Here is a 15,464-nt window from a genome sequence, read left to right on the forward strand (position 1 = left end):
CTTGCCCAAGGACACATACGCCCACAATGGTAGCAGCGTCGAGCCTTGAACCACTTCGACACGGCGGCGGAATTACTCGGTAAAGAGGTGGTTTACGAAGCTGGGATTAATCGTGTGATGTTTAGGTAAAAATAAACAGAAGTGTTTTTAGTTGAACGCAAAGAACAAAAACCCGAGATTTAGGCCAGAGTTGGCTTATTATCACGATTGGGCATTGTTTGGTTGCGATCTAGTCGCAACTCACATGTGTATATTCCCTCTCTTATCCATGCTCACATTCAATCAGGTTTCCATTCTCCTTGTTTAAATATACTTGCGATACCGACGGTAAATATTTCACCTTATTTTCATTTCTTAGTTCGTGGAACTACCATATGTGCACTGGTGTTACGACCACTACTTATATAATATACGTGCGTATATAGCTATGTTTGTTGTTAATGTTTGTATTGCTACACACAGTGCACACATTACTCGGAACTGTGGATCACGTGATGCATGACATCACCCGTATATTGTGTGCGCCTCCGGTCGGATAGCATTGTGAATCATTCAACTGCGGCGAACATTCCGTGGATAGGCAGATTATATATGCTGTTTAAAGCATCAACAGCTGAGTTTTATTTCGCATTCGTTGTTAAAGAAGAAATGCTGCATTAGTTTTATAACATAAATCCTATGTTGAAATATATTGGGTATATAATGTTGAGAGCATTCAGCATAACCCATGACATAAGTTTAATCTATGATAGCGATCGTCGCATTAAATTAAAACAACGAAGAGAAGAGAATTTACACCAAACAATAGTTTGCAATGATTGTTACAGAGCAAAAACTGTTCATTTAGTTTAATAATGTGTGTAACTATATTGCACACTACTTTAAACTTTGTCGCAATATTGAAAGTTCAGTGTTGCTTAAAATGTAAAACTGACTCCAAACTTAAATTATTTTACCAGCTACGTATGGTTAAGGTTCCAGGCGAATGCATTGCAAACCCAATGATTGTCGTTTTTGAAAAAAGCGGCGACGCTTCGGTAATTTCACCAACTGGTTCCTGTTTTCAACAAACTGTCAGTTCAGTGATGCGATCAGTATAGATCGCAACTTTAGAGCAAAATACTTAGTTAACATTTTAACAGTCGAAATATTAAGGGCAAAAATAGATATAGTAGGGTGAGGTAAGATGGGATACATTTTTATTCTATTTTTACGGCTCATTCGGTAGTGCAAAGAATATTTACAGTATTTAACCGCATCATTACGACTCTAAAGAGTGTTGTTAACTGTTTAAAACGCGATCCCTAAACATAAGATTTAGCTTCTAACGGTATCCTATATCTTACCCCACAGTACTATATTGCATCACCATTTTTTCTGCAAACAAGTTCTTTGAATTAACAGAAACTTGTAAATGTGTTACCATTATGGCTTAACTTAAACTAACCAACTCATTTCGTAGCAGATCTATGTTATATTAATTAACAAGAGTTATAACTATGGTTTTTGAAGCATGGCGTACAAATGGCGGGCCCACCCAACACCCAGCAATGCCGACCGCTGTTACTTCTGATGTGTTGGAGATTGGTTTCGTGTTCGCATTCTGCATTCTTGCGTTTTCATTCGTTCTCATAATACCCGGCTACAAAGGAATATCTGTGAGTTAGCAGTAACGTATAACATTTATATCAACGTATGTAACTTGTCGTAGTTAATGGTAATCGTTTAATAACAATTACTGTTGTTTCAATACAAACATGGTACCCCGTTTGTAAGATAGCATGATGTTTATTTTAGACGTTAACTCATGTTTGTATTAAATCTGTCCGGAAACCTGAGTTTCATCCACCTAAATTACTGTTGTATTTTGCGGAACTAAACTTCGTCTAGCAAACTAAAACGAAAGTTGAAAACAAAGCAAACCACATTGGTGTTACGTATAGGCCAGGCGTGTGGTTTTCTATAAATACATCACTAAAGTTACGGAAACTCCCGACCGCTGGGTTTAGGGTGACTTTGTAAAACTTTCCACTTGAAGTTTCAGTTTGATGGTTGAACTGATGTCGCCGCATTTCTTATATATAGTACTTTGGGTTCCGTTAGTAAATGAGACCTCGCATTTTTAATCGTGTTTTTAACATTAAGAACGCTCTTTGAAAGTCTCAGAGCTACGGTATAATATATTTCTGTAAATTTTCTTTGTTTTCCTAAAAAAAGTATGAAGCATGTACCATTTTACCCCAACCTGATATATTTTGTGTACCATATAAATACCCACTTTAAGAGATTCTAATACACATCGCTACCCAAGCGTAACAAGAACGCTTAATGAACGACAGAAGTATTTTATCTTTAGTCCAACAATAATGTTATAACTTTCCATATTTCGGTTTCTTTTTTTATTACAAAAAAATATAATATCTTGCTCATTAAATGTAAAATCTAAATATATTTGCAGCGATTGTATTTCCTTCTGCGTGTCGTGATCAGTTTGTTCATTGGTGCTTCAATATTTCGTAAGTAAATCGTTCCCTTAAAAATCCATTCATTGCTAACTACTTAAATATTCACCCATTATTACGTTTGTATACAAATATAAGGATATTATGTTTGCCATTGTTTATGTTGCACAGTGGGAGTTTTGGGGCAAGATTGGGAGAGCGCCGAAATCCAGACGAAAACTGCTTACAAGGCGTTCACAAACACAGAGATCCACGCTAAAGTTGGAATGAGGATCGGGCTCGGTTCGGTGAACGTAACGCTCAAAGGTTCGGATCTAAATATATGACTTGAAGATTTTCGGCTTGCACTAACAATATAGGGGCTTAGTGACGCAACAATGGCACAACCTCGACGATCCGTGTATGGGTAACAACAATGTGTGATCATTTGTAACCAAAGTATTTTTTCACAAACAAAGTTAAATACGTGGTAACCCGTAACGGGCACAAGGAGTATGAACACCGGTGTTGTAACGATAACGACCGCCTTTGTCCCACCTCGAGAAAATAAATAAGTTTCATTCATACGTTTGAAAAGGTATTTGTGATGGTATTTGTGACTTTGAGTCATGGCGTAAAAGTTTACATTTGAGTAGCGTTCATTAAACATATGTGTATGCGATTTAACCTCAAACGTTTCAGTTTAAACCATAACCCATTTTATATGATGTAAGTTAAGATGTCGTGTTTATATTGAGACTGAACCGTCGAATTCTTCATTAAAACCTGTCCAGAAAAATCTTATTTTGTTTAAAATAAAAGTGTTCAATCTTAGTATGCACCTGTTTTACGAAAGCAACATCTTTAAACAGGAACGCCAGTCTATCAAACGGTTGGACACAGCGACAGCGTCAACTTCACTGAACGCATCGACTACAACGAAAGGTTCCACTGGGCATGGAGACAGGGTCGCATTGGATTTGGACCATATTGTATGAACAACACAATGTTTTTTATAGTGAAGGGGAAATTTATGCTTTATCGCCTTATTTGGTGGAAAACAAAAGACATCTTAAATCCTTTCTTTTTACCTCACAGTAAACTAGATATATATTTATACATTCGGTCTAAATATTCATAGCGAGCACATATATAGTAGAGTGGGAGAAGGTGAGACACCTTTTCATTCTATTTTCTCGTCACACTTGGTAGTAAACAAAGAACATTCAAAGAGAATATCAAACTGTATCCTCACGACTTCCATACACCGTTGTTAATTGTTTAAAAGATATCGGGATATTTGGATAATATGTGGAAAAGGTGTCCCATCTCCCCCCACCTTACTATAGATTGTTTTTTATGTTTATTCAGCTGGTCGAATAAACCAAGAATTTCGAGATGCTCAGTACAGGGGAGTCCCCCTGCCAATACAATGGGTCGCCGAGTATTTCACATTGGACGGTGAGTTAATACGATGGGGAAGATCTTACCGTACTGCTGGCTGGTTTGCGAACGAAGTTTTATGGTAAGTTTGTCAAATAATATGACATGAATCACGGCCTGCCGTGCATGAATGTATACCGTGGCAAAGTATTGTAGATAGTGACTATCTATATATAGCCACGTGTACATAGGCTTGATGCTGCTGCCGTTGTGTTCGTATGTTTCAACACCATGGTCACTAATGGGTTGTCTAAATTGTCAGCAATAAATTGGAAAAAATCTAAAAATTTTAAAATAACAATTACCCAAAAAGATACATACTTGGTAACTCTTAAGCGGGCACAAAGAGCAGGAAACAGAACAATAGTGTTGTGACGACTTTAGCCCGCCATGTGCGGATAAATAAGTTCTATTCTTTCATATTTAATACGTTTATTTCAGGACGGCCGTACCAGTATGGTTGATAGCTAATATCTTATCTGGTGTTGTTTTATTCTATGCTGGCTGCATGTTCATGTTAACCTCAGTGTTCATGTTTGTAAGTTTGATAATATGGTCCACTATCAAATGGGGTTACCAACCACTAAGCATCCCGTTTGAGGACGATGTTCTCCACACACATTATGGGGCAAGTTTCTGGTTGGTTATGAGTGGAGGTAAGATGGTTACACTGACGCTTTCTTCCAGGCTTAGCAATGGCGTTTACATAGCGGTGACTTTTTTCACTCCACTGCCTTTTCGTTTTAACTATTTTTTATTTTTCGTAACCAAGTTACCGACGAGACAAATAAAAGTTACGAATATTATTGTTATAAACTTATTTTTACATAAACCTAATTATTGTCTACTTTTAGTTCACTTATACGTACAGTAGTTTGTGTGAGTTGCTTTTGCCACATTTTATATATCCCATCTTACCCCACACTACACCCTACAACTATAAGTAGCGCATACTATTTTTCCAGGAATTGTGTCTTTCTTATACGGGGCGATTATAGTGGGGGCGGATTGGTTTGTACCGCAACTAATAGCTGATTTCTTTGGAACCGATGTTTTGCAAGATAATGAACAGTTTTACCACAAAAAGGAGGAAGAAGCGGTCCAACCATTAGNTGGGGATGCAAGTTATGATGATACGAGAACATTGTGGTAACACATCAGTTCTCTGTGCGACGCATGTGGTAATAGTTAACCCGTCTGCCCTTATAATGTTCGCGCGTTCGAGGCTCGTCGCTGCTACCATTGTGGGTCAGGTTATTCTTCTCGGAGACACTTAGCAATTTTGTTTCAGTCCAGTGGTCACTAAAGAGTTGTCTAAATTGTCAATCGCACAAAATTTTCCCCTAAAATAACATCACAAGTTATAAGCGGTAACTCATAAGCGAGCACGGAACAAAATGCCCATGTTATAAAAATGCTCCTTGGCAAGGTCACTTTTCTTACTGAAATCATAAAAACCTATTCTATCATCAATGATTTGTTTTAGATATTGAAAATAAAGGATCTCAACACCAGACGGTAGGAGGCGTACAAAGACGGGTAAGAATTGCTCGCTGTCATTGCTATATAATTGCTTTTATAAATTTACAACACCATAAATGTTCATGACATTTCTGAAGATTATGTCAGTGGTAAAACCTCAGCGTGATATAGTAAACTATATAGTAGGGTGGGGTAAGATGGGTCATATTTCCAATCTCTTTTATCGTTCCATTCGGGGCAAACAAAGAATATTTAAAGATTTATATAACAGTACTAGCACGCCTCTAAAGCAGAGTAGTTAAATGTTAAAATCTTGATAAGGCTCATTATGTGCCAACGGTATCCATCTTACCCCACAGTACTATTTTGGTGTTAATACTGTGCATACAATAATAGCTTGCCACAAACATCTCGAGCACGGCCGACCGCATGGCGCGTGGTTGGGCGAGCCGGAGACGCAAATCTCGCGCTACATTGAAAAAGGATCTGCATTTAGACAACGAAGATTCTGAACGTAATGGAGGCGTATACAGCAACCCAGCTTTCGAGGAAGAAGCGTCTCACGTCCCTAGACGAAGCGTAGGGTTCTCAGATGTTGTGCTTCGTGTTGTAAAGCCACCTGCGGAAAATTCCAATGAACCAGATTACGATCTGGCTGAAGATATACCGACACCTAGCGGTGGGATTATGTACGAGAATAAGGCGTATGAGGACGCTGCGGAGTTGAATGGAAACGAGGTCGGTAATAACAACACATCTGTAGATAATACCGAGAACTTCATCAACAGCACAGCAATGTAGATGGGGAATTTAAGACAAAATCGGAGACTTAATAAAACAAACCTAGCAAATCGACTTTCATTTATAGGAACACAATAAGATTTATAAAGCGACTCATAATTTTTACCATGGTCTTTATATTATAGTTACAACAAACTAAACCCAGTTCCATACAACACAGTGTGCATGTGATTGTTCGACCAATAGAAATACTTTTCCATCAATACCACACGCAGCTGTTATAACGGCAGATGTTGCTTAGTATAATCCTACTTAACTGCATGCCATTGTTAGCTGCGTATTATACGACCTTGGGCGACAATTGTTACTGATTGATCCGCCGAAAGTAGGTCGTAACGATCCAGCTGTTTCATACCGGGACCCGGTTTCATGTTTCCCAAATTAAAAATTGATTTTTAGATCAATGTAATTAACGAATACCATATGTTGAATGTACAACATGCACCTTTATAACAAGCATGTATAAACCTGACGCACTTCTTTGTCTTTGTATAAACTGCCTTATGCGCTATCAACGCACTTAACATTAGTAGTCTTTTGTACAGTTCATATACTCGACCATTATAACCTTTGTTTGGCTTGCAGTTATGCAAAACAATTTTGTATAAATAAACTTTGTGAGTTGATGAAACTTTACAATAATTTCATGTCTATACTAGATGTATTGTGATGAAATTAGTTGTCATGAGTTGTTTTCTTTTGTGAACAAATGCATATTTAAATATATGTATATTTTATATTTCGGTTGCAGTCAAACATAAGAAAGCTAAAACAGAAAAGATGGGAGGTAAAATTACAAAGATACTAATATATATGTCGTATGTAGCGATACCACCTTTCCCTACTGTGTTTTTTAACAATTACCAACGCTATTTAAAAGTAAAAGTTCTTGTTTCCAAATAGCAAGAAAAAAGGAAAACAAAACCATATTACCCTGATCTAGTATATAGTAGGGTGGGGAAAGATGGGGCACCCTTAGCACAAAATACTCAAATATCCTGATCGTGTTTTAAATTAAATTAACAACGGTTTATGGAAGTCGTGAGGATACGGTTTATAATTGCTTGAATGTTCTTTGCTTACTGCAAAATAGGAAAATAGAGTGAAAAGTTGTCCTATGCCAGGGTTGTGTGACATTTTTTTGTACAAAAAGTTATAATAGTACCACTATTAAACGGTAAAAGTGTCACAAAACAACTTTTTCTAAAAAGAAATGTTTGATGGGTTACACGATGAACGCGCAGTGATAAATAATGTATATATGCATTTGTTCTTTTCGTAAAAACTGGAAATGTAAGTTTGCCTATCCATAATTTAGACATTTGCCTTTTTCTTTTCCAACCGCTGGTTTGTGATGCTGATTGGACAAAATACAATTTTCCCGTCACGTGGTCTGATTAATCACGTGATGGCCTACTTTGAGGCGTGGACGTTGGATGTAAGCTGCAGAAGAAGTTAAGTCTATTATAAAGTCGACTTTAATAGGTTGATTCAACAGTTGGTTTATGTTATGCCGACTTACTGTTTGTGTGGTTTATGTCTTGCGAATCCACGTTTGTTTTAAGGAATAACGGTAATCATTTAGCTGGTGTTCAAAATGTTGCTTATGGGCCCCAATGATACCTCGTGTATGCCGAAAATTACCTTTAAAAGTAGTCCTGTGTTAGATTGTATAAATATGCGTTTCATTGATAATGTTACAAGTGTCAGCAAATTATAACAATAATATTATTTTATAGGAGTATAGTGTAACTAATATAACCTTTCATTGGAAAGTTAGTTCGATTGCAAGAATATGTCGAATAAAGATTCTGACAGCGATGCAGGAGAAGGAAGATGCCAGAGTTGCATGTCATCAACGAAGGACAAGTTCAACGGATTCCTCAGTTTCTTGTGGAATCCTCAGGAAAAGACAGTGCTTGGTCGTGGAGGGAAAAGCTGGGGTAAAATAATTGTTTATAGAAATAACTAAAATTGCAATTTTTATTCCTCGCTAGTTTTATACAGAATTGTTGTATGTAAAATTTATTTCTACCCCAATTAATGTCCACTCTTTATTGGCGTAATTTCCTTCTCTTCGCTGTTAAATTAATCTTATCTTCGTTACTGCATTTAAAGAGATAAATCAAATAAATATTAAATAAATATATATATATGTTATGAACATAGGTTATATCAGCTGGTTTCATACAGTATATGGAGGTAAAATGTTTAAATAAATCGTGAAATTCACAGAAAAATTTACCGGTAAAATAATTGTTTCTCTTTCATTAAATATTACGCAAAAGGAAAACAATATTTTTACATAACATTGAGCGTAAAAGGTTTACTCATTTGAGTCATTTCAAACCAAATTGAAATTCAATTTTTTATCAGTTTGCTTCGGAATTTGTACTAACAATCACTTAAACACCTCGAAATGCTCTTTTAAGCTTAACAAACCACACCAGGTTAAAAGTGTTTAGTACATGAAAGCTATTATTGCTTATTCTATAGGACGAAAGTTTTTTAAATCTATAGCTAATGTTAATGCTTTATTGTTATCTTTTAAACTGGATCACAAAAAAACATGTATTCATGCACAAGAATAAAATATGGTATTTGGTTAAGTATTGCTGATACAACTGGTAGTCCTGCATGGTGCGAAGCAGGTATATTTAAAATGACATTTATGGTAATACTAGGGGTGTCTTACTTAAGTTGTGTATTTTTGTCGCTAAAATTGATTGTATTACATTTTGCTTATTAAAGTGAGCTGTTTGAACACATTGGGCTAGTGAGAACTATAATATGGAGCTATCATCTAACCAATAACATTTAAAATCTTTCTAGAGTTCTAATTTACCCCAATGAGTTTAATGTCATTGTTTAGCTCAACATTATAGTTCCAACGTATTAACTTGTAGTTTACAAGACTACAGTCTACTGGTTTTAATAAACCATAAAAATACCCAGGACGATTTTTGACTATTTTGTGAAAACAGTTCTTGCCCAAATAAAGCATTGTTTCTATTTTTTTTATGTTTATAGGCTTTAATCGCAGACAGTTTTTAAAATTTGCTACATTCCTATTTTGTTGCGGAATGAATGAATGTAACCTTATCCTCGCGTGGCCGGAAAACGACAGTTGTTATCACACGGGTTTAACACCTCGTGCCAGCTTACGAGTTACCATGTATGTTACTTTGTAGGTGATTATTTTTTGGGGATTTTTTTTATTTTATTATGTATGGCTGATAACCCATTTAGTGGCCACTGGGTTGGAGCAATTGTCGTTAAGTCTTAACTAAGTGTCTTGCCCAAGGACACATACGCCCACAATGGTAGCAGCGACGAGCCTTGAACCCATTACCTAATGGTTACAGGCAGGCGCGCTAACCACTACGCCACGGCGCAGGACGGCGTAACATTTCAATAGCTTGTTGAAGATTTATGATAAGCCAACTAAGTGCGAGCAGTAATTATTTTTTATGTGTGGCTGATAATTTGGACAACCCATTAGTGACCACTGGGTTGGAGCAATTGTGGTTAAGTGTCTTGCTCAAGGACACATACGCCCACAATGGTAGCAGCAAGCCTTGGATCGTATTGGTTTTAATTAAGACATAAAGGTTTGAGATAATTCACATTAGATTTGGATTTAGAATACCCAGACCTAAATTACTCAAATAATTTTTAACGAAAAATTATTAGACAACGCAATAAAATCCGCCTATGTCGTATTTCGTTTGCAGTGGCGCATAAAGTATTTGCGTGATGTAAATTTCGTTCCGGTTTAGTGGTGCATGTTGCGTTAACGCGCTGCCGCCGATGCGTATCTGTGAAATAAGTTCCACCGCCACAAAACTGCGACGCCCAATATGACCGCGCATGCGCAGTAGAGACGATTCGAGGAAGAGAAAGCGACTTTTGTCTACATTATACAAGTCATAATATACGAACGTATAAAATATAAACAGTCCATTTACATTTACAGTATTTGTTACTATATGCATAATCGGCGATTATAAATACACAAGACGCGTTTACGTTTAATCTTTAAATATGCTTAACTTGCAACAAAACATTCACCCATAGGTGACGCATTATACTTAACATTTTAAAAACTTTTGTTCGGCTTTCTGTTACATTCAAATAAATATAAAATTACAAACTCACCGATTATAGCACGAAGCAAACCCCATCTCAGTGACTTGGTGTCACTATAGCACGAAGCAAACCCCATCTCAGTGACTTGGCCGCACTTTGTTCAACGGCTTCCGTTTTATTCCATTGATTAAAATGATTTATCACCAATATATTACTTGGCAACTTTCTCATTTAATTTGTTCCTCTTTACACATTGGATTCGGCGAATTTGAAAACCGCCTTCTTGTACAATAGAAGTATCGGATGACCTTTTTACACGCTTGGATGAAGCTACTCTGTACACTCCATCGCTCAAGGGCATCGCAATGTCGTCACCTAATTTACTGTTTTTACCAGATTGCAACAGAACAACCGTTGTCTTTTATCGCTTCATTTGGTAATCGCACGCATTATTAATCGTTTTGATTAATTCTTTGGTTGTGGGGATTTAGTTTTTATCACAATTGCCGCGCAACGATTGTTCCATTAGAACACTAGTCGTCCTGCGCAAGTGATCAGATGAGTGATTCTTGTGTTACCGGTAACAGGATAGGGCGTTTTCAGTCTGGCTTGCCACGTTGTAAAGAAAGTTGCTTTGCGCTCACTTAGTTTGCGATTAGTTTCGACTAGGTTCACTTTACAATACCTTGAGAATTGTTGTTCATTTTGTAACTTACTGAAAAAGGATTCCAAAATAGGTCTTGATTTTAAATTATTAGATATTAAATATCTGGTCAGTAAAATTAAGCAATGGGTAAAAAGAAGGAAGAAGAAAGTCTGATTGAATCGGCGCAGAAAAATCTGCGCGGTTTCATGCGGTTCCTTTATAACAAGGAAGAAAAATCAATTTTGGGCAGAAATTCTGCCAGTTGGGGTTAGAACTTGTTTTGTTTCTGTGTTGTATTATCTGATTCTTTGAAGTCCTAACTATTTCTCATGTTACATTAAACTCGATTTCGTTCAGTAAACTGAAAAGCGGCCGCGCCTTTAATTGACGCTAAGGTAGTTTTTATCCACGGCGGTTTTTAAAGACTCTCATTTTGCATCTAATTCCCTTCTATTTTTTGTTTTGATTACCTTAATTTTTCCAATATTGGGAATTACAAATATGAATTCATTACGTCATTACGTCATCAGCAAGTTAAAACCTCATTTTCGATCCCCAGGTCGTATCCTGATTTTCTACATGTTCTACTACGCCTTCCTTGCTGCTCTATTCGCCATCTCAATGACCATCGTACTTGGAACACTCGATCCAGATGTACCAAGATTCCAAACCCGACTTCAAGCACCAGGTATTCACACAGTTACTTACGTGGTATAAGTTTGGATGAATGTGTACTATAGTATAAACACTAATAGACTGTAAATCCTGAATGGCACCGTTGTGGCTTTAATAGCTGTTGCCTATACAAAATACTTCTTGTTGCAGTTTCAATAAATCAAGAATCTGTATTTTTCTTATTCATCACGAAAACAAACCATTTCTAATCCTTTTGTTTTAACCAGGTATTTCCGTTCAACCGAAATTAAACACAAAAACCGAACGAACATCTGAAATTATTTTCAAGCAATCCGATGCCGGGTCCTACCAGAAATACGTGGACACTTTGACCGATTTTTTGGCACGTAAGTAACATTTAATTCCTAAAACATGACGTTTAGAAAGCAATAAAATTGTTTACTTTTAATTTTTTGACCAGTTAATATTTGTGTGTGTTATTTCATGACAAATTAAAACATAATTTATAATCGTATTGCTTATAGTGGTTTAAGTTTAAAACTTCCAGTTTCCAACCCTGTATTCATCGCAGCTTACAGCAAAGCGAAACAAGTCGATCTTACCGACTGCCCTCTCAACGGCTCGGTGAAAATGAACCAAGCCTATTCCAAGGACTCCCCGCCTCCTGTCTGTAAGTTTGACATCGACAACCTTGGTCCTTGCAAACAACCTCCATACGGCTACGATAAAGGACAACCCTGTATCCTGGTGAAAGTGAACAGAGTAAGAACAACTTATTCAATGGATCAAGATCAAGTTAACTCGTTTGTCTTCACGTGGCTGGCTACGACAGTTGTTATAAAAACGAGTGTTCTGTTCCATGCACCTCGTAATGTGCTATCGTTTAACTTTTTAAATAGAAATTAAAACTTATGGTTGCAGCGTTTCTTGTGTAACTTAAAACTTCGATTTTTAGATCATCAATTGGTTCCCTGTCGGTTACACTGACATCTCGAAGGCTGTTGGTAACGCTGATTCCAACGCACCGCCATTGAAGGACGTCCTCATGGCAAGGAACCGACCTTACAACCCGAAACGATTGTACATCTCATGTTATGACGCGGTAGGTTGAGCTTCAAAACAAGATATTTTATATACTACTGTAGGGTAATATAATGTTAGTTAGAACATAAATCCTTTATTTTCTAATCGTATTTTTCACCATTAACAACGATTCGTGAGGATACGGTCACACGTAATTATCCGTTGTTTACTACCAAATGGGATGACAAAAGAGATTGAAACCGTGTTCCATCTTACTAATAAAATTAACAAACATAAAAATATCATACGCTTGCTAAACTGCTATTTATTGTGTCAAAAACTGAGTTTCATGTTATTTCAGACAAGTGGAAACCAAACCAATCTAAACACTGCAGCTGGTGTGAGTGCAAACACCGTCTACTACCCAGAAGACAACGGCATGCCATTCACATATTATCCATATTATGGTCTTAATCTGCAACCTGAATATCGTTCACCGTTGGTTGCTGTGCAGTTTATGAACGTCAAGGTAACTGCTTTGTTACAATATTAAAATACAAAGGTTCAATTGTTACGTAATACGCAAACAAATATCAAATCTAACGTACTTTGTATTACGAGGAATATTTTGCCCAAAATGACATCAACTTCTTATTATCTTTATTTAAATAAGAGAATACTCTTTTACGCGATTTATTTGACTTGACGGCAAGGAATTTTGCAATTACATGCCCATGTAAAACTAAAACACGGACGTTTCTTGTTTCACAAACTTTTAACAGACATAAGTCTATGGTACGTTTTAAATCAAGCTGTTAAGAATCTGTCATAACCTTTCGTTCATATTTGTGTAAATCAATCATATATTTGCAGAGGAACGTTGAGGTTCGAGTCCGTTGTAAGGCGTATGCTTTGAACATTGTGGACAGCAAACGTATGAGTACAGGATATTTCACCTTTACACTGCAAGTCAATGAATAAAATGAAAACACAAGGAATATTTCGCTGATTAATTGGCGATCACACGTTTTCTTCATAAAACATAATTGTTGTTATATAGTAGGGTGGGGGAAGATGGGAAACCTTTGTATTCTATTTTCTCGTCCCATATGAAAGTAACCGAAGAACAGTCAAAAAATTATAAAAACGTATCGACTCCCATAGACCGTTGTTGGTTGTTTAAAACGAGATCAGGATATTTGGAAATTCTGTGCCAAAGGTGTCCCATCTTTCCCACCCTACTATATATTTGGTAACTTTTAAAAACATGAGTAATTTTAAGTGACTGTCGAAGCTGTTTGCCATTGTAGGAAATTACACTTTACTGCAATTGTAATAAATTCACTTACAACGAACCGTTGGATATTTGTTAATAGTTAGCAAGTTACTTGGTATGTTGTCAATTATTAATTCCAACTCGTAACGTTGAACATACACCGGGTAACTATGGTTACAATCTGGATTATTAGTTCACATGATGTTTTAATGATGTCTTTAAATCGGTGTATCGCTTGAAAGATTAGATTAATTAAAACGACAGATATATTTGCAACAAAGCGACCTAAATCTTGAGCTTCTCTCGTAATAAAAACTTGTTTTAGTTATTTTCACCACGAACATACGTAGACGTTTGTAAGAATTCACACAGGATAAATAAGTTTCCTTGATGAGAAAGGTTCTAGTTTGGCTTCAATCCACAAATTATTCATTTCGTGCGCACCCAAAGGACGCATTAGACAAGCGCGCTATTTTTGTAACCTAACTCAGATTATAAATTAGAACAGTAGGGTAAGATGGCATACTGTTAGGTCATAACATCCATATTTCTTGATCGCGTTTTAAACAATTAACAACGCTGAGGCGATTAAATATTTTTTGAAATGTCTCTGTTTACTACTAAATGGGACGAGAAAAGAGAATGCAAACATGGACCATGTTACCCCACCCTACACTTTTTACCCCACACGACTGTATTTCTTTGAACACGAAAATGATCCAATTGATTGACAAGCGAAGAGATTTGTCGGTTAAATAGATTAAATACCACTTGGCCCATATTCTGATTCCACTCGCGAATGTTAAAATTAGGCTAAAACATTACCAGTGTAAGCTACCAAGTAAAAGAACGTTGTCAAATGTTCAAAACACTACTAGGAAATATGGTATTTAGTTGTTAACCCATCTTATCCCACAGTACTATATTAATCTGATAACATTTTACAGTGTATTTATAACTAATGTACAAAAGGTATAAATGAAGTTTAATATACAGAAGTTTCCGCATGACCCCAATACGTTCTAGTTAATGTTTAACGTTTCACCTTCGACTGATACTGAACAAATATAATCCCAATGTGTTGCGCAACTTTCATACGAAGGGGGTATACATATGTATGTTTACATATGACCTGTATACATAGGACCACAACAGCAACATTTATTTTATTAGGGAAAAGTTTTACACATTTAAATACCATAAGCAAAAGTAGAAACCAGCTAAATATCGAAAGTGTTCAAGTCGGTTCAATTATTGCCGACACTGATTGAAACCAAAACGTTCTTGTTTAACTATGTCGACACAGTGGCTGTCTTATTTTATTACGTGGAAAGCTCTTAAATGTACTTGAACAACCTACATTGTATGCCGCAAAGAAGCACCACGCTACCATGGTTTATATTAGCTTTTTATATTAAACCAATGAAGCAATTAGATTGACCTGAGCGATCAAAGTTGGTGGCCTCACTAGATGTCGCTCAGGAGTTGTTCTGCTTCGATTTGTTAAGGTGTCGTGATATATTCGTTCCGATCGATATATTTGTACCGGGTGCTATTGCGCATGCGCCAAGTCGCTAATAAGACCATCCGGTCCAAATATATCACGACCCTTCGTTGAAAACGTTTC

General features: G+C 36.6%; 2 protein-coding genes and 1 long non-coding RNA gene across 5 annotated transcripts; 2 read left to right on the forward strand and 1 right to left on the reverse strand.

Moving 5' to 3' along the window:
- Window positions 1-1,439: 1,439 nt before the first annotated feature.
- On the forward strand, window positions 1,440-6,810 carry LOC100185260 (dual oxidase maturation factor 1-like). Of its 2 annotated transcripts, none has more exons than XM_002123484.3 (9): window positions 1,440-1,658; window positions 2,459-2,516; window positions 2,634-2,768; window positions 3,314-3,433; window positions 3,813-3,966; window positions 4,326-4,540; window positions 4,850-4,996; window positions 5,371-5,423; window positions 5,763-6,810. In XM_002123484.3, exons 1-9 carry the CDS (start codon window positions 1,500-1,502, stop codon window positions 6,165-6,167), a joined length of 1,446 nt encoding a protein of 481 aa, XP_002123520.2. In that variant the 5' UTR covers window positions 1,440-1,499; the 3' UTR covers window positions 6,168-6,810. The 2 variants fall into 2 exon arrangements, with proteins under 2 accessions (XP_002123520.2, XP_018670860.1); XM_018815315.2 differs by having other exon boundaries at window positions 4,850-4,992; window positions 5,367-5,423.
- Window positions 6,811-6,883: 73 nt separating this feature from the next.
- On the reverse strand, window positions 6,884-7,815 carry LOC113474973. Its single transcript, XR_003396686.1, has 2 exons — window positions 7,690-7,815; window positions 6,884-7,610 (listed from the first exon to the last, which is right to left on the reverse strand). It is a non-coding gene; the product is annotated as an uncharacterized LOC113474973 (long non-coding RNA).
- Window positions 7,816-7,887: 72 nt separating this feature from the next.
- On the forward strand, window positions 7,888-13,916 carry LOC100175072 (sodium/potassium-transporting ATPase subunit beta-3). Of its 2 annotated transcripts, none has more exons than XM_018815316.2 (7): window positions 7,888-8,110; window positions 11,462-11,590; window positions 11,805-11,924; window positions 12,110-12,300; window positions 12,494-12,640; window positions 12,923-13,090; window positions 13,435-13,916. In XM_018815316.2, exons 1-7 carry the CDS (start codon window positions 7,963-7,965, stop codon window positions 13,540-13,542), a joined length of 1,011 nt encoding a protein of 336 aa, XP_018670861.1. In that variant the 5' UTR covers window positions 7,888-7,962; the 3' UTR covers window positions 13,543-13,916. The 2 variants fall into 2 exon arrangements, with proteins under 2 accessions (XP_018670861.1, XP_018670862.1); XM_018815317.1 differs by lacking the exon at window positions 7,888-8,110 and adding an exon at window positions 10,877-11,169.
- Window positions 13,917-15,464: the final 1,548 nt, after the last annotated feature.

Source organism: Ciona intestinalis, unplaced genomic scaffold, assembly GCF_000224145.3.
Source record: "Ciona intestinalis unplaced genomic scaffold, KH HT000062.2, whole genome shotgun sequence".
Classification (NCBI taxonomy): domain Eukaryota; kingdom Metazoa; phylum Chordata; class Ascidiacea; order Phlebobranchia; family Cionidae; genus Ciona; species Ciona intestinalis.